The sequence below is a fragment of the Denticeps clupeoides genome, chromosome 2, assembly GCF_900700375.1.
Source record: "Denticeps clupeoides chromosome 2, fDenClu1.1, whole genome shotgun sequence".
In the NCBI taxonomy this organism is placed as follows: domain Eukaryota; kingdom Metazoa; phylum Chordata; class Actinopteri; order Clupeiformes; family Denticipitidae; genus Denticeps; species Denticeps clupeoides.
In genome coordinates, this window is record NC_041708.1 from 4,628,442 (window position 1) to 4,647,325 (window position 18,884).

At 45.4% G+C, this 18,884-nt stretch overlaps 2 protein-coding genes across 2 annotated transcripts; one reads left to right on the forward strand and one right to left on the reverse strand.

The window, feature by feature from the left end:
- Positions 1–1,667: 1,667 nt before the first annotated feature.
- Positions 1,668–5,686, reverse strand: hhex (hematopoietically expressed homeobox). The gene is made up of 4 exons (XM_028969968.1): positions 5,096–5,686; positions 2,724–2,902; positions 2,582–2,632; positions 1,668–2,265 (listed from the first exon to the last, which is right to left on the reverse strand). The coding sequence occupies exons 1-4, from the start codon at positions 5,418–5,420 to the stop codon at positions 2,077–2,079; spliced, it is 744 nt and encodes a 247-aa protein (XP_028825801.1). The 5' UTR covers positions 5,421–5,686; the 3' UTR covers positions 1,668–2,076.
- A 2,752-nt stretch (positions 5,687–8,438) lies between these two features.
- Positions 8,439–16,315, forward strand: fh (fumarate hydratase). Its single transcript, XM_028968382.1, has 10 exons — positions 8,439–8,608; positions 9,088–9,222; positions 9,490–9,600; positions 9,684–9,860; positions 10,835–11,017; positions 11,795–11,960; positions 12,354–12,557; positions 13,891–14,018; positions 14,829–14,982; positions 15,770–16,315. The coding sequence occupies exons 1-10, from the start codon at positions 8,501–8,503 to the stop codon at positions 15,910–15,912; spliced, it is 1,509 nt and encodes a 502-aa protein (XP_028824215.1). The 5' UTR covers positions 8,439–8,500; the 3' UTR covers positions 15,913–16,315.
- The last annotated feature ends 2,569 nt before the right edge of the window (positions 16,316–18,884 follow it).

Here is an 18,884-nt window from a genome sequence, read left to right on the forward strand (position 1 = left end):
ATGGAGATTGAGCCTTTTTAAAAGTATTTCGCCTCCACTTTAGCCCAGCTCAGGCTCTTCCGCTTGACCGGCTCATTTTGGATGGGATCGCAACCTCGATTACTTGCTCAAACAGCAGGAGTATGGCACAACAACGGGCTGAAATCATAAATACTTTTGTCCAAACGTTGGAGGCCTGACGTGAACAACTGTGCAAACAGTGGCTAATAACGCAGCAACGCAACATTAAAGCAACGTTAGCAGGCCCATCGTTAATGGGCTAAAAGGTTATAATGATTCTATGGGCTGTCACAGCTTATTAAAAGTCGGCTAAAGGATCCCAGAATGCCTAGCGGCGGTGCTAAACTCGACTATAGTGCTCAAATTAAAACACAAGGACGTTGTTAGCCGTATGAAAAGAATGTACGGTAGTAGTAGTAGCGTAGCAGGTAACACACTCGCCCATGAACCAGAAGACCACAAAGTCACACTTACAACCATTGTGTCCCTGAGCAAGACACTTAACCCTGAGTGTCTCCAGGGGGACTGTCCCAGTCACTGATGAAAAGGCGCTCTGGATAAGGGCGTCAGATAAAAATGCCATAAATGTAAATGTAGGAACGTGGATTTATTGTTGTTGCACCTTTCTATTGATTTGATTCTATTGAGCCAGAGCCCCGTCACTTTGAACCCCCGCATTTGGCAAGACAATCGCACAACAACCAATACAAGCCTCTAATCTGCACCAAGCATCTTGTGTATGTGGCCTTGTTTGCCTCTGTCGGGGTGATTTCTGCGGCGTTTGTCAACCTTTTGCCCAACACCAGGCTGCCATCGCTGTACAGATTATTGGTTTTGGAAGCTGCCGCCACTTTACGGGGCCGCTGAACCCCCAGGTGCATAGAGCTAAAATATTTGTCACACGCTGTCGAGTTGAAATCGTTATGGGCTCGGCAATCATTAACGTCCTGCTTACCGAAAAACTCTCCGATGTTTGCCCTTCTGCTAAATGATAACCTATTTGAAGTCGAATCTGCTGATATGACGGTCGAAGACAAGAGTGAACTTGTGTTGTACAGCGGGCGAATAGGCGGCTCCTCGCTAACGGCGGCGGCCTTGGGCTGACAGTGTGCCTTGTTAGCCCACACACACAGAGTATGTGGAAAAAGTCCAGTGTTTTCAGCAGTGGGGTCAGTCCCAGTCGTGACTTTGCACCGCTTACTTCATGAGAAGATTTTTCAACTGTTCTCATAAACCTCATCATATGGCAACATGCTCTTTGAAGTTGGCATGGGTGCAATTTGTTTTCCCCTGGAATTAGCCAATTAATAATATAGTTAATAAAGATTACCAGGCTGGGACAGGCCTAAAAAAATGGTCCCTCTATTGACAATTGGAGAGAGACAATAAATGGCAAGGCTTCGGGATTCACTGCTCTGGGTTTAATAACCTGAAGTCATAAACTGGAATTGATTTAGGAAGTGTAGTGCACTGTCTTTTAAGGAAATATTTCAGAATAAAGCCAAGGCAGCCTGTGATCACGTCTGGGTAAAGGCCATTTCATTAATAAATAGTAATTATGGATTAATTTACACTTGAGACTGTACTATGTGCCAGTGACTTTTAGTCATGAAAGTGGAATCATTAATATTATATACAAAAAGGAACAAAAGAAAAAAAAAATCATATCAGAATGACGACTTTTATTCAACATGCTGAACCGACACCGAACCAGTAATTTAAATGCTACCAGGGATTTAAGATTTACTCTACACACACACACACACACACACACACAGAATGCCTCATTCAACATCTTACATACAGCTGATATACATTTATATCTGTCCAGTATAATAATGCTTTACAGTAAGGGTACAGTAACTGATGTCACTGCTATTAACATGCCCTTTCACGCATTTACTAAAATGTACAACATTTCAATGCCTTTATCAAACATTTTGTATATATAATTAGTTCTATTATTAATTATTAATTACTGTCCCCGCTGTAAAACGTACACTGGAATAAAAATAGCAAAATATACAAATGTACAATATTTACACACGCAAGAAAATAAAATGTCGGGACTGCAAGTCATTTTAAGGAGAACTCCCGATCGTCCTCAATGTCCAGCTCCTGGTCCGAATCGTCCGAGATGTCCGAATCCGCGTCCCCCTGCGAGAGGGGCGAGCTGGAGCTCCGCGTGGGGGTGGGGGTCCCCGCGACCGAGCCGGGCTCCGGGTTCTCGGGCTCCGGTTCCCGTTTACTGCACTGCGGGTTCTCCTGCGGGGAGGCGGGCTGCTTTTAACGCACGAACACTCATTTTAAAAGTTTTTTACGACACCATGTACGCATCATACAACGAACAAAATAACGAACAACGGGACCAATAAACTATAAAGAGTTAAACATGTTCGATTTGTTCAATTAAAAAAATATTTTATATTTTTCATTTCAACTCACGTTCGTTGGACTTGAAATGTTAATCAAATTTCAGCCAATAATAAAATGTTATATTTATTATTATTATTGGTGATGTTGTTAATTTTTTTTAATATATATATACTGTATATATATAAATATGTTGTATTTTTGGTACCTGTTTCAGTCTCCTCCACTTCGCCCTGCGATTCTGGAACCAAGTCTTCACCTGCAACACACCACACCCGAACGTCAGTTGCGACGTCGTGACGTCGTGCGACGTGGCCGCGTCACCTGGCCGGCGGGCCCCGCCCCCTCACCTGCCGCTCGCTCAGCTGCAGCATCTTGGCCAGGCGCTTCCTCTCCGGCGGGGACAGGTACTTCTGCGTCTCGAACTTCTTCTCCAGCTCGATGGTCTGGTCGTTGGAGAACCTCACTTGCCCGCCTTTCCTCTTGTGCAGGGGTCGCTGCATGAAGGGCGTCCATAAGAGGGGCTTACCTTAAAAGAGAAAAAGATAACAATATATGTTAAAAATACAGAATGGGTTTAGAGTGGAAAGAATTTGACGAACAAAACTCATTTTGTTCTTATTTCGCAGTTGTTGTGCGTGTTCTGGGTCATTTAGGCCCAATAATCCGTCCAACGACCTGACATGTAAAAGCGATCTCTCAGGGAAGTTTGCATAGTAATTCCTCTAAAATTCCTCACGGCCTGCTGGAGAAGCGAGATACGCAAATAACTATGAGAAATATAAAATGTGATGTTTGGTTGGAGTGGACTGCCGTGCTTGGCCCATATCTCAGCGGTCACGTGAAACTCTTTCAACTGGCCTGACATCCGTCTGAAGGCGGGATGAGGGGTGGGGGGGTCGCAGGGCCGGTGGGCCACAACTCTGGCAAAAAAATTTCCGTCAATGTGTTTCCTGTTGGTTTATCTCGCGCATGCCTTTAACATCCGTCTTTTCCCGGCACAAAAGGCATAGGAAGCTGCGATTTTTAACCACACACACACTCAGAAAAAAATTCCGATTCATCCCTGCAGACCTTTATCCATCTGTTACTGCAGCAGTAAAACAAGTAACTTAATAAAGTTTTTTAAGAACATTTATTTATGTTACTCTGATACATTTGGTGAATGTTTAATTCAATAATGAAAAATTAACACAAGACAGTAATTAGCTTCTATAACCCGTATTGGTTTCCAGCCTTTGTTAAAAATCAGATTCAGTTTTTTCTGGGCCATGCCGATTATAATTCCATAAAAGTTTAACAAAACTTGTCACATGAATGAAATATAAATACGGTGCGCGAAACATTTGATCTAATTCGATTATTGGGCAACTTGTCGCCGTGGCGCTAGTATTATGCTGTGTTGATTGGCTGAAAGTGGGCCTAGAAAATGATCTGTTTCGACTGAATTAAATCAGCCTGAGTGAAAATATTTAGAAGAGAAGTCACTTGTGTGTGTGTGTGTGTGTGTGTGTGTGTGTGTGTGGAAAGGCCCATTCCGCACAGAGGAAATGAAGAGTATGAGAAAAAAACGGATCCCGGCTATCAGAGGTCGAGTGTTTCCTGAATATGTCTGTATTGAGGATGTCGATAAAATAATCAGCATCGCGCACGACTCCTGCAGGAAAACACTCAACAGCTTCTGAGGGCAGATTTACTCCTATCCTGAGCTCAAGGCTTCCTGTATGAACGGAAAGGGTCAGGCCGGCTGAGCGCAGACAGTTTACGAAGTGGGGGGGTGGGGGGTTGTTTCTGCTCCCCGGACCGTTATTTTGGCGAACGCACACACACTAGCACGCAGACTACAAATCCCTGTTGCATTGTTCTTGCAGAGCTTGGTGTGTGTTCATCATGAGAATTAGCTTACATACCAACTCTTTGATGGCTTGTTTTATGTCTTCATGTGTGTTATGCCCCGATGACCAGCATTTTCCCCGGTTCTGGCACAAAACCGCCACGTTTATTTGTTAAAGAGCCAGTAGGCCTTTATGTAGCCTGCTGGTTAAAGTGAAATGACTGCAAGCCTCAGAAAGAGTTCTACAATTCGTCCTGCTGTGTGACTTTCTTTCTGGGGAGGTCATCGCAGAGTCTAGACGAGCGGTCAGCAGGGTGAAGTTGAGACCCAGTGTGTCGCCCCCATGTCAGACTCTGTCCCAGACCTTTGTGTGTGTTTATTACTGTCATTTTTATGCATATCTGTTTATATGCCTCTCTTTTTTTCCTGTAATGTTCAGCTGATTGTGCGTATTTTGCCCTGTTTGACATGAAAAGGGCGCATCTCTTAAAGGGCCAGTAGGCCTTTTCGGTAAACTTTAGAAGCACATGGCAGTTAAACTGGGCCGTTTGGGTTCCAGTGAGCAGTACCCATGTCTCTGCGTTGGTTCTGAACGTTCTTAAACGTGGCTGAAACGCACTTCACTGTAAAGATGCCTCCCTGCAAACACGTTGGCATCTGATGCAACATCTACCACGGTCATGTGGTCAGTATAAATTATTATTCTTGCCACTTTGCACGCACACGCGCGAACTGACTCTGGTTTAGCTGTCATCTAGGATGCACTGCCACTAGATGCACCGGCCGGCAAAGTGTTTTCCTGGCCAAGTGTGTCTAGGCAGGTTGCTGAAACAACGTTGTGTCACTCGCATGCACTTTTTCGTCAACGGTTGAGCAAAAGCAGCTTACCTAACGGGTCGTGGCGGAGCAGCGCGTGTGCGTAGTCTCCCACCGACCGCGGGAACGGGTAGATGGAGCCGGCCAGAGCCCCAGACGCGTAGGTGGCAGTCAGGGCCGGGTGGACGGGCGTGGGCTCGTAGATGGGGGTCCTGTAAGGAGCCACCAGGCTGGTGAAAGAAGAGTTGGGGGACGGCAGGGTCGGCGCCGGCAGGGCGGTCGAGGGCGCAGAGGTGCCCGTCCTGCCCAGGATGTCCTCGATGTAAAAAGGAGTTGGGTGCACGGGCTGGATTGGAGTGGGTGCGTAAAGAGGAACGGGGTGCTGCTGGTACTGCATGGCGCTTTAAGTTCCTCTGGTTGCTCGACTCCCTGCTGAAGCTGATCTCTGTGGGTTTTTTTTCCCGTTCTCTCATTTAATCCCGGAAAACCGACGGCACTCCTCTCTCCATCAGCCCCCAGCCCAGACTAGGTGGTGCGAGTGGCAACAGCCAGCTTCATATCTGAGCTTTGAGAGAGGGGGAGGAGATAAGGTCAACTTCCTGCAGGTGTGCCTGGGTTCTGATTGGCCCTTCAGAGCAGGTTCTAGATCTGTGGGACTGGTTTTTGGTTGTGGTTCAGAAGGGTGATTTCTTTAAACCACATTTAGGTCAATATGTTATAACAACTGTAGACCAATTGAAACCGGTTCATGAACAGAACACAACTTTTCCATCCCAGCTGTGGGACAGAAACTGAGAAGTTATGCTTAATGCAATTTTAGCACATTTCACACAATATAATAGAGAACATAAAAAAAGACAGAAATGAGAAGAAAGGGCCATCGCTGTTTTTTTGTTCGCATAGACTATATGTATTATTTATGTAGAAAATTAGCTGTTTACGAATGAAAAATAATTGAATTAAAGTTATGGCAACTCATAATATGTATGTGGCTTTATGGAATTAATTTATAAATGACAGAATGCTTAATCCAGATGGTAATTATGTTCCTTAATGAAAAATCCAAATATCTCACATCTGAGAAGATCCATGACTTCCTGAAGGAAAGTGGACCCGTAATCGAAAGGTTGCCAGTTCGAACCCCGAACCGCTAAAGTACCACTGAGCACAGCACCGTCCCCACACGCTGCTCCCTGGGTGCCTGTCATGGCTGCCCACTGCTCAGCAAGGGTGATGGTTAAAAAGCAGAGGACACATTTCCTCGTGTCACCGTGTGCTATGCTGCAGTGTTTCACAATGACAATCACATTCACTTTAAAGTAAAATGGTATCAATGTGGCCATTGATTGAATCAAGCCCCGTACCCGAGCCCAGTTTAACTCTCTGGACCTAGGAAACGGCACACGGCAGCAGGAGGCGATGCAGGCCGGCGCTACGGCCACTGCGCGACTAGATAAGCGACAGAGAATAGCCGTAAAAGCCGGTCTTGCCCGCATGAAAGCCAGATCAATGCTGCTGTTTGCCATTTCTGCCAATCATTACAGTAGCATTGATCCGAATAGAGACCGGTCATCTCCAACGCCTGCGTTAAAGTGTCTGATGTTGTCTAAATGTTATCTGGCAACCGCCACACACCTACCAACCCAATATGTCGCGCCATACCTCATCTTTTGACCATTTGAAATTTTCTATAGGCCTCTTTGACAATGATAAAAATGTCTAGTTGATTTAAAGATAATTTATACTACATATAATCTACATAAGTCCACATTTTGTTAAAAAAAAACTAAATTTCTCACATTAACACAAAAACAAACGACCGAACTGCTGAAAAGCAGATTTCGTTGGGAATTGTCTGATAAAAAAAAAAAAACAAGTTAAAGACTTTAAAAAAGCGTATTGAGTGTCTTATAACAGTTAGATAACAGTTAACAGCTTCTGTTTCCCTGTGACAAATTCATTCCTTTTATCTACAGTACTATGTCATTTAACTGGATGGAGACCAGTAGCATCACCATTAAGGAAATTAGTCCCCATTAATCAGCCCTGGAAGCAAAGCCTTGAGCTGCTTAACATCTAACAATGGTTGCCGCTGCACACACTCTCCACTGATCAGTCTTAACAGGCCTTTAAACAAAGACGAGTCAATAAGACCAAATAAACACTCAGAGCGTTGAAATGCACGCAAGGCGTAAGTGGCAAATTGACACCCCGACCATGCAATAAACTTTTACCTGCATGGCCCTTAACTTTCTAGGCATGCCTCATCCCTTCTGTACAATGTGGTATTTGTTCTGTTAAATCACAGAATTCATTAAATGATCATATGATTCATGAAATGCAATATATACAAGCCGCGAAGAGATTCAGGATGGTTGGTTGAAATTAACTACATGGGTGAAATGGGTAATACGGATAAATTATCTGTGACCATGGAAAGATTTTTTTTCACTGGTTTCTAAATTGATGTGTAACAAATTACATATTCTGCGAAAAAATATAGAACATACTTTTAAATTCTTCAGTAAATTTGTAGTAGCTGAAAAAAAACCCACTGAGAAATATAACACTTGCGATAATGATCATTATTAACCAGGCAAATAAGGTTAAAAACAGTATTAAATTGTGTAATAATAACGTTTTAACTTATTAGGATGAAAGTCCCCAGCAGTGGTTCTCAGATCTTTTTTGGTGAGATTTGTTTGACCGGATCGCGACGATTAGTGCACACGATTATTATTATTATTACTATTATTATTACTGGTGCTTTCAGCAGTGGTGGGGGTGTCGCCGCCTGGTGGCGACGCGTAACATCGCACGCAGAGTCGATCAGGCTCAAAACGTTCTTTCCGTTGAACTTTCAGAACTCAAACTCTTTAAAACATGGATTTCAGGTCGATTCAAAGTTAAGCATATAGCAAGATAAAAAAAAAACACAATTACGCGTTTTCTGGAAGGTTGGACAACCGTAGACGTGGAATGTGTTCTTAAAATAATACACATAATAATAATAATAATACATAAAAATAATACACGAAATTCAACTTTACGACAGCATGTATTCTTTGCAGCAGGCTTTCGTTTTTCCTTCCTTGCCAGAACATTTGGGATGAACTTTGGAGAACTGCAGCGGCACATTTATGAATAATTCAATCAAGTATTAATTCGTTGACAATTTCATTTCACTTTCTAGCACGTTACACGGTGGAGGGATTTTATGCTCGTTTGGGGCTTTAAGGCATTAAAACCGTGAAGAGTAAAACAATAATATTACTTACTAGTTTTTATTTTATAAAACGTTTTGGGATAAAACAGACTTTTGCAGCGCTCCACCGCCGAAGACTCGGCGTTACCTTTAATATGCTCCGGCGCCGCGGTTGCGCCCTTTAAATGTGTCCTCCCACACGCCGCGGCCGCCGGTTGGCTGTCTTTGGTTCCGCCCCGCGCCATCGCCTGCGCTGACCGCCGAGCTCCGCCATGCACCGCTCCCTCCGCAGCCTGCAGCGACTAAACCGCGGCCTGCTGGCCCTGCGCGGCGGAACAGCGGCCCAGAAGCGCGTCCCGGCCCCCGCTCCCGTCAGGATGGTGAGATTTGTGCCTTCAGTCCCGCTGGACCTGTCGCATCCACCCGGGCCTGCGTGTGACCTTTTTTTTGTTTAGTGATTAAAAAGCGAACGCAGGAGCCACGCGGGATTTAACGCGACGTGCCGCGCCGCAGCACGAATCTGGGTCGGGCAAACATGTTTCGGACGCAGGGTTTTCGCGTCGCGACAGTTCGCGATTGCGTTACTCTAGTTAGCTTCCTTGCGCGCTGTTGCAAGGTCAAAGTCAACTACGATCGGGGTGGAGGTAGCCTAGTGGGTAACACACTCGCCTGTGAACCAGAAGACCCAGGTTCAAACCCCACTTACTACCATTGTGTCCCTGAGCAAGACACTTAACCCTAAGTTGTTCCAGGGGGGGGACTGTCCCTGTAACTACTGATTGTAAGTCGCCCTGGATAAGGGCGTCTGATGAATGCTGTAAATGTAAAACTTTATAACGTGTGTGCGTCTTCTGCGCAGGCCAGTTCAGACTCGTACCGAATCGAGAAGGACACTTTCGGGGAGCTGAAGGTGCCCAGTGACAAGTACTACGGAGCTCAGACGGTCCGCTCCACCATGAACTTCAAAATCGGCGGCGCATCCGAGCGAATGCCGGTAAGATCTGCAAATTTCTTGTACGTGTTGTACGAATGCCGGTAAGATCTTAACGCAGCAGGACCTGCAACCACTTAAATGTTCTGCACGGTCGAAACAGAAACTTGGTAGGGCCGACCACACAAGTGCTTCGCCCTCTTAATCAGAGGCAGTTTATCGTAACAAAGTTCTGAAAATGACGGAACCACGGGTTTATAAAGTGTGGACCCTGGAGAAAAGGTTCAGCCGTGCGTCTGAAGGAATTTAGCATTGGTTCATCTTGAACAGATCCAGGTCATCAAAGCCTTTGGCATTCTGAAGAGAGCAGCAGCCGAGGTCAACAAAGACTACGGCCTGGACCCAAAGATTGCCGAAGCCATCATCAAGGCATCTGATGAGGTACTGGAGCCCGGATGTCTCGCGTTATACTGTGCACTTGGGGGCCTTCTTTCGCGTTCACTAATTGATTGGTTGCGCGGCAGGTCACTGCTGGAAAACTGGATGACCACTTCCCTCTGGTGGTCTGGCAGACCGGCTCGGGCACCCAGACCAACATGAACGTCAACGAGGTCATCAGCAACCGAGCCATCGAGATCCTGGGCGGAAAACTGGGCAGCAAGGACCCGGTCCACCCCAACGACCACGTCAACAAGAGTCAGGTAGCGTCTTCGCAGTGGAAGGACCGGTTTTGTCACTTTCAGACTCGGCGGCCACTTTATTAGAGTCGCCCGACTGAATATATCTGAAATTTTTACTCAAGGGTGTACTCACTTTTGTTTGCAGCAGTTTAGACATTAATGGCTGTGTGTTTAGTTTTTTTGAGGTGATGGAAAAGTTACACTCTTATACAAGCTGTTCGCTTTCTACATATCTTCCGTCTTACCGTATCATACCGTATTTTTTCATAAAGCACTTTAACACAACAAAGGAGCTGATGAAAGTGCTGTACATTAAAAATGTTAAATTACCAGGAACAAAACAGACATGGACAAAAAGTTCATTAAAAATGAAGGACAGAAGAAAAACCAAATAAAATAAAACATGCAGCAATTTGAATTAAACAAGGCGTTTAATAATACGGAGAATATTTGAGACAACATATTAAAAGAATTAAGAAAGGACTGCATAAGAAGCCACAGAAAACACTGCGTAAGAACATTGCACAAGAAGCACATCACACTGGGTTAAAAGCCAGGGTGTAAAAGTGAGTTTTAAAATGATATTTAAACGCAGTGATTGACTGAGCCTGCCTGATAATGATTGGCAGGTCGTTCCGTAGACGTGTGTTGTCCCAAGGAACGATATAATAAAGTATTTACAACCATATGAGGGGTGTATTCGCTTTTGGACATAAATGTGTGAGGTTTAAAAGTAGACGAGGGGGAAAAAAAACAACACATTTTCTATTGAAATGTATCTGCATCTCATTATTTTAAATTATGGAATCGTATCAAATTGCATGTTGAGTGCATCGTTGCATCCCTACTGCTAAACCTTAATGGATTGTGGTCTCTCACTGTGTAAAGAAACCCTCTTTGGACGAAGGTCTTCTTATATTCCAGTGCACCTAATAAAGTGGCCCAGGTAATATGGCTGAAAGTCTGGCCGTTAAAGCATGTGTCTGTGGTTGCAGAGCTCCAACGACACCTTCCCCACAGCCATGCACATTGCCGCGGCGAAGGAGGTCCACGAGGTGCTGCTCCCCGGCCTGCAGACTCTTCACGACGCCCTTGCGGCCAAGGCTGAGGAGTTCAAGGACATCATCAAGATCGGACGCACCCACACTCAGGATGCCGTGCCGCTCTCTTTAGGGCAGGTGTGTGTGTGTGTGTGTGTGTGTGTGTGTGTGTGTTCCTCCCCCCAGTTGGAATGGTCATCCGAGACCTGGAGTCTGTAATTAAAAGGCTGCCAGTCAGAAGAATGATTCCTGTGGTGTGCCAAGTTTTGTGGAGGTATTTATAGCTCAAGAGAGGTCTTTGGACCGCTTTCTCCACTAATGTCCCCCTTTCAGTGTTCCTCGGCCTTTGTTTACTGTATTCCTCATCAATGAAGCCAGTATTTCATGGACATGCCCGTTTGTGTGTGTGTGTTTCTTATTGATTTGTTGAACCCATGTATTTATACAGTTGGACCATTAATATTGCCCTATAACTGTTAATTAATGCAATATTAGTGTGCATTAGCAGGGCAGTGGTGGCCTAGCGGTTAAGGAAGCGGCCCCGTAATCAGAAGGTTGCCGGTTCGAATCCCGATCTGCCAAGGTGCCACCGTCCCCACACACTGCTCCCCGGGCGCCTGTCATGGCTGCCCACTGCTCACCAAGGGTGACGGGTTAAAAGCAGTGACAATGACGGTCAATTTCACTTCCACATATATTGTGAAGCACGCTCAACAGTAAAAAGTTCAACGCTACTGGTTTAATGATGCGGTAGCATCAGAACGACAAATTGTTTGTACTTAATCACCGTACTTATTTTGTTCAAATTCCTGAACATAGGGACGTGATTCTAAACTAGTCATTTTCCAAATGTTGATGTTTCTAAAAGAAAATCTTGAGTCTTCATTTTTGGAATTTTTTTTGTTTTCCACGCAGGAATTCGGAGGTTACGTTCAGCAGGTGAAGTACAGCATTGAGCGGATAAAGGCGGCCATGCCCAGAGTGTACGAGCTCGCCGCTGGGGGCACGGCCGTCGGCACCGGCCTTAACACCCGCATCGGCTTCGCCGAGAAGGTGGCAGACAGAGTCGCCGCTCTCACAGGTGGGCTTGAGGGAAGCGAGGCGGAATGTTTCACTTCTCCGCGCCCTGTCTGGAAACTGGAATAAATAAGGTGGCACCACGGCGACGTGCTCCTGGCGCGTCACTTTGAGACACAAATATGAACACCAACCCTGCGGGCGCGGGGACGGCATGTCACCGATGGCAGATCCTTGTTCTTTACACTGTCAATTAGTTTTTTTTTTTTTACTTTTACTATTATTTATTGAGCAAGGCTGATGCTGCAAAAATTTAGAACCAAAATTGTCTGGCGTCTCCCATTTTGCCAATATTGATAACTCGTTTTGTGGACTCACGTGTCATATGTCATTATAATTCATGTGCTATTATGAATCTGAGATCCTTCTGTTTTGTATTTGTGATTTGGATGGAAAGGTTTGCCGTTCGTGACCGCGCCCAACAAATTTGAGGCCCTGGCGGCCCACGATGCCCTGGTGGAGCTGAGCGGGGCCCTGAACACCGTGGCCGTCAGCATGATGAAGATCGCCAACGACATCCGGTTCCTGGGCTCTGGGCCGCGGTCGGGGCTGGGCGAGCTCATCCTGCCGGAGAACGAGCCAGGCAGCAGCATAATGCCTGGTAGGCACCGCCATCTAAACAAATGTTCAAGACCCCAGCATGGTTTTCATGGTGCTCTACAAGAGGAGAATTCTGTTTTGAGAACAAATCCCTCCCGGCACGCAACGTTTCAGATGACTCCTCAAATGATCCCCTGAACTTTATATAGCTGAACTTTAGCCACAAATGTCATGCAGACATAAAATCGGCGGCGGGGTGCAATCAGTATATCTTTAAAATATTGAATAATATGGACCACGGGATTCCAGTTTTGCGATTCATTTTGAAATTGGTCCAGAAATGTCCAGTGATTCAATGTCCATTAAGTTGTGGGGAGGGCTCCACATACTCGCCCCGAAACCAACAGGCATGGCGGCGAGCAGTAGTGGAGGAGCTGAGATCATTCTGAATAGAAGAGTGAAATTGAATTAGATGAACTAAACCTGGAGTGAAGTCTGAGCGATGCGTAGAAATCATAATTCAAGCACAAACAGAACTATGAATGAACACATGTGGAGTTATGTACTTAACAAAAAAAGGTGAAATAACTGAAAACATGATTTATATTCTAGTTTCTTTGCTCTGATTACTGCTTTGCACTTTCTTGGCATTCTCTCGATGAGCTTCAAGAGGTCGTCACCTGAAATGGTTTTCCAACAGTCTTGAAGGAGTTCCCAGAGGTGTTTAGCACTTGTTGGCCCCTTTGCCTTCACTCTGCAGTCCAGCTCACCCCATAACTTCACATGTGTTCATTCATAGTTTTTATGCCTTCAGTGGGAAAATAAAGAAAACACATTGAATGAGGAGGTGTGCCCAAACTTTTGGCCTGTGCTGTATATGTATATCATATTTATGGGGGCAGTGGTGGCCTAGCGGTTAAGGAAGTGGCCCTGTAATCAGAAGTTTGCCGGTTCGAATCCCGATCTGCCAAGGTGCCACTGAGTAAAGCACTGAGTCCCCACACACTGCTCCCCGGGCGCCTGTCATGGCAGCCCACTGCTCACTCAGGGTGATGGGTTAAATGCAGAGGGCAAATTTCACTGTGTGCATCGTGTGCTGTGCTGCTGTGTATCACATCACTTCGCTTTTAATTTTATTTATTATTTTTTAAATTGCTATACAGGAGCATATTAAAGTTACTTATTAAATTTTACCAGATGCAGTCTGCCCTGTGAATCAAAGTTATGAATCATTCAGCATAGAAGGCCAAGACATGCAGGAGGCATTGTTCTGGTTTTGTTTTGTCGACTGGCCTCCAGGCGCAATTTACGTATCGTTTGTACGTGTAGGAAAAGAGGAAAGTGTCAGGGAACGTGGTGCCGTGGACTAAACACAGCTACTCTGTTTCTGACAGGAAAAGTCAACCCCACGCAGTGCGAGGCCATGACCATGGTGGCAGCTCAGGTCATGGGAAACCATGTGGCTGTAACCGTAGGAGGCAGCAATGGACACTTCGAACTCAATGTCTTCAAGCCAATGATAGTAAGTATCAGGTGTATCCTCCCATGCTAAAAAAAGCAAGTTAAATGTTTGAAACTGGCAGAATAATTTTTCCATAATTAAATAGAAATGCATTTTGTTGTGTTTTTCAATAGTACCATTAGTAATAATCACTGTAAGTTGCATAATAAGTTGTGAAAGAAAAAAGATGCAAACATTGAGGAAATAACGTTTCCGTGTTGAAAAAAGAGGCGCATTTACAATCAGTGGTTGGCCCTTCATAGTCTAAATTTACCAAGTACACCCCCAACAAAAAACATGGTGCCCTGAAAAGATCCTTGAGTCTAGGAAGGAAGTGACCCGAATCTCACGAATCTGGAGTTTTAAACAGAAACAAAAACAAGTATAGTTCAGGAAATGGATTGGCACATTCTGTCATCTCGTGTTCTGTGCTCTCATTGGCCGCCAGTGATCAAGTTTCCTTGTACAATTTCAACCACCCATTTGCCTCCAGTCAGAGATTTTGGTCTTCGACCCCCGAATAGTCTGAGCAAGATTGTCACTTTAAGAATGTGACCAGTAAACTTGGTAAATATTTGTTAAATAGGTTCAGTCTGTTCTTCCATGTGCCTCTCAACCAATGCGGGATACGACGATGGAATCTTTAATAATAATAATAATAATAATAATAATAATAATATGTTAAACTGGTTTAAATACTGGACCTAGCCTTGTAATGTGCAGCTGTGACCGTCACAGCGGCAGCTCTCCTGTGTTGAGTGGGCTGGGGACAGTGACACAGAATGGCAGTCACAGCCGGCATTCAGGTTCCATTAACGTCACCCCACACAGGTCAAGAACGTGCTCAACTCGGCCAGGCTGCTGGGCGACGCGTCCGTCTCCTTCACCAACAACTGCGTGGTTGGCATCCAGGCCAACAAGGAGAGGATCAACAAGCTGATGAACGAGTCCCTCATGCTAGTGACAGCGCTCAACCCGCACATAGGTACGTTTAGCCAGCAGGGGGCGGTGTTGGGGAAGGGATGGTGAGGTCTCACACACACGCACACGCCCAGATTTCTTCTTCTTTCCAGCTGAACTGGACTTGCCGCTGTTCTACTATACCTCAATTAGAAATGGCGAGAGAAGAGCTTTATAAAACCTGAAGGAACACTTGGGGACCTGTGGCACGACGATGACCTTTACCGGGTCTAGTGCAGGACTGGACCTGATGGGTGGTCCGGGGCGGCCGCTCTGCCTCAACAGCTGCGCTGCCGGCAGGCGGCTCTGCACACATTGGCTCAGGCGGGCGGGGGAAAGGGGTGGGGGGGGGGCCTGCAGTGAGAGCGGGAAAATTGTTATTGGTCAGGGTGATGGGTCAAGACCGCTTTGACCACTCCTGACTGCGTTCGGCGTGGCAGGAGTTGAGCAGGAATTAATATCATTAATATTTTGCTGTAATTGCATGCTTGTTACATGTTTATAATAGCTTCTGCTTATTAAAAATTGAGGTTGTTGATTTATTGAGCCTGTTATTGAACTGGCTTTGTGTTTAATCACTTGTTGCTCACTGGAAGCTTCGTTGCTAACAAGGCTGAAGGATGTGATCTTTTGACGAGGGATTCGTTTTTTTCCGAGCAGGGGGTTAAGACCAGTGGTAGATTTGGTGAGCTCATGTGCTCCTTTTTGTTATATTAGTTTTAAGGTCTGAGCACAAAATCTTAATTAGTCTTAAATTGGAATGTCATTTTTGCACCATGGGTATCGTTACCTGTCACCTCCTGTTCCCGCAGGTTATGACAAAGCTGCTACCATTGCCAAGACTGCACACAAGGAGGGGTCAACCCTGAAGGCCATGGCCATCAAGCTGGGATACCTCACAGAGGAGCAGTTTGATCAGTGGGTCCGACCCCAGGACATGCTGGGACCCAAGTAAAAAAAAAAAAAAAAAAATCTTTGTTCAATAAAGATGTTCTGATGTTTTTTTGGGAAAGTTATGTGTTATTTATCTGATATGCATTGTACGTTAAACACTCAAAAATGCTTTCTGAAAAAAAAAAAAAAAAACTTTGTTGCCAGTAAAGACCTGATTTTGATCTTGAAACATCGGTTCTGGACTGCATTACTGGTTTTAATATGGAACCCGTATCAGTCCTTTTGCAGGAACCCTGTCTGTTTTTACAGGGACAGGCCTGTGTTTGCTCAGCCCATGTTTGATAGGACTGGCCATTTTTCTTTATATTTCAAACCTAATCACCGCCAAGGTGCCATTCAGTGGCTGCTGCTCCGATGATGTTGTGTTGCACAGGATGTAAAGCATTAAATCTACATTTAATGTCCTTTCGTTCTTGACTCTTGCATTACATAACAGAGGACTTTTTTTTTTTTTTTGTGTGTATACAAGAATATTGTGGAAGGTAAATATATGATTTATCAAGAGAGATGTTTTTATTTTGTGTTAGATGAAGACTGCCATCTGATCTGAACACCAGAACTCATTACCCATGGTCCATCCAAAAAGGTTTAGAAGTATCCAACTTCTGGGAAGGGTTTCCATTTGCAGTCAATTCTTAGTTGTGGCTGCAGAGTTGAGGGTTTACCTTTTTGAACAAATTTGCTTTATTAGTGCTGCACTAGTACATGGTTTCCACTCTCTGCTGTCCACTTTCAGAAATGGCCTCAATCCCGTTAAGTCCAGAAATCTGCAGTTGGACCAGGAAACCTGTAGACAATTGGCTCTGATTGGACGGCGTGGTGGGGGGATGGGCGAGGCAGCGCAGGAGTGGCAAGGCTGGCGCATGTACATCCCCACGCTGTGTCTAAACACGGCGCTTCATCGGAACGCATCGTGACTCAGAACTGGCACACAGGGGTTATGTAACCGTGAGAAAATCTGTGTGACAGCGAACTGTGGAGTTTCTGCTGTGCGGCGCAGCTCTGCCGTGTGCGTTCTTGTGTGTTTAAAAGGAACACAGGACCAGATCACAGTTAATAATGCATCTGTCAGTTGATATTTTAAAAATGAAAATGAAATTGCGAGTAACCATGGATACAGAATGTGCTAAAGGGCTTATTCTGGCAAGAAAATGTATTCTTCCGTGAAATGTTTTAACTTGTATTGAGTGAAAGTGAAGAGCACAGCACACGGTGACACAACGAAATGTGTCCTCTGCTTTTAACCATCACCCTTGGTGATCAGTGGGCGGCCAGGACAGGCGCCGGGGAGCAGTGTGTGGGGACGGTGCTTTGCTCAGTGGCACCTCAGTGGCACCTTGGCAGATCGGGATTCAAACCAGCAGCCTTCTGATTACGAGGCCGCTTCCTTTTACCGCTAGGCCACCGCTGTCCCACATGACCACATGACCACGTAACTGGAACCTGTTCAAAGGAACAAACCCTGGCAAATAAAAAGCTCTCTAGCCCTTACTGGCCAGTTTATTAGAGACCCCACACCCAGTGGCAAATTGTGTAACTTGTAGCTGTCATACAGACTGGGTCCAACACCATATCTGCTTACCAGTGGTCCATCTTTAAGAACCTGACGACAAAAAACAAATTGGAGGTAATTTCAATTGCACGTTTTGATCAGTGGCGTTCGCTCAAGATGTGCCAACAATCTGGGCAATACAAGCAAGACTCCCGCCATTCTACTGTCCTTGTAGGCCATCTCCAGGTCCCACATTTCAGATGGGCTTCTGTGGATCCAGGACTATGGAGTCTCCGGAAAAAGCGCTTCACATTTGGGGAGCATCCAGCGACCGACCTTGAAAGCATCCAGCCGTGGCGGTCACCACCCCCCCGCCTCCGACTGGTATTAACTGTCTCCCAGGTGGGATCGGATTGTATCGATCGCCAGCAGAGACTCTGATTGGAAGCCGTTTAAGCCCACGCCTCTCTTTGTGCTGTGAATGCTTCATTATTTGGCATCTTGTCTCTCTCAGCTTCTCTGTCACATAGATGCCCGTTGATGCCACGCGAACCTGGGAGTTTGCGCATGTCAGGGTGGTAGTAGCCTAGTGGGTAACACACTCGCCTATGAACCAGAAGACCCGGGTTCAAATCCCACTTACTACCATTGTGTCCCTGAGCAAGACACTTAACCCTAAGTTGCTCCAGGGAGACTGTCCCTGTAAATACTGATTGTAAGTTGCTCTGGATAAGGGCGTCTGATAAATGCTGTAAATGTAAATGTAAATGTCAAGGCAAACAATATGAAAGTAATAGTTTTTGTCATTGTGATTGACAACAGTGCTCACACCACGAAATGTGTCCTCTGCTTTTAACCCATCACCCTTGGTGAGCAGTGGGCAGCCATGACAGGCGCCCAAGGAGCAGTGTGTGGGACAGTACCTTCAAGGGTACCTCAGTGGCACCTTGGTCGTTCAGTTACTTCAGTCCACTTCCTGAACTGCCACCTTGAAGAATCACTCTGAATGATGAACTGAATGATCTTTAATCAAATTAGAGATGCAAAGTCAAGTTTATGACAGTACAATATAAACTTGATATAAATGATATTACAGCATCAAGTTTGGGATCTAGTGTTGTATTCCAGGATTATGCCAAATGCTTAAGGTGACCTTGGTGAAGGTCCATCCACCTTGGTGAAGGTCAGGATTTTCACACAAATAACTGCGCGCATGCCAACAATGATCCACCCATAATTTTTTTTGACCGTCGAAGGACTAGAAGATCCTCACATTTTGAAGTTCAGGCTAAGCTTATTGTCCACCCATGCTCTGTTTCGTGGACTGGAGTGAGAGGGAAGTTGTATGAGGTCCCCTACCGACCCACATGCATGATCCGCCCAACACTGCGCCCAATTAGCCCCTCTCAGATGAGCTCCCCAGGGCCTGGTACATGCTCTCTTGGTTCCCTTGGGTATTAATTATATGTACTGCTTCCCCT

Bases quoted from the DNA above. Each gene is read 5' to 3' on its own strand.
- hhex (XM_028969968.1), bottom strand. From the start codon at position 5,420: ATGCAGTACCAGCAGCACCCCGTTCCTCTTTACGCACCCACTCCAATC. The intron at 2,903-5,095 runs GTAAGCTGCTTT...TTCTCTTTTAAG, and splicing joins GCTCCGCCACGACCCGTTAG to GTAAGCCCCTCTTATGGACG. The intron at 2,633-2,723 runs GTGAGGGGGCGG...GGTGTGTTGCAG, and splicing joins TGCAGCTGAGCGAGCGGCAG to GTGAAGACTTGGTTCCAGAA.
- fh (XM_028968382.1), top strand. From the start codon at position 8,501: ATGCACCGCTCCCTCCGCAGCCTGCAGCGACTAAACCGCGGCCTGCTG. The intron at 8,609-9,087 runs GTGAGATTTGTG...TCTTCTGCGCAG, and splicing joins CCCCCGCTCCCGTCAGGATG to GCCAGTTCAGACTCGTACCG. The intron at 14,983-15,769 runs GTACGTTTAGCC...CTGTTCCCGCAG, and splicing joins AGCGCTCAACCCGCACATAG to GTTATGACAAAGCTGCTACC.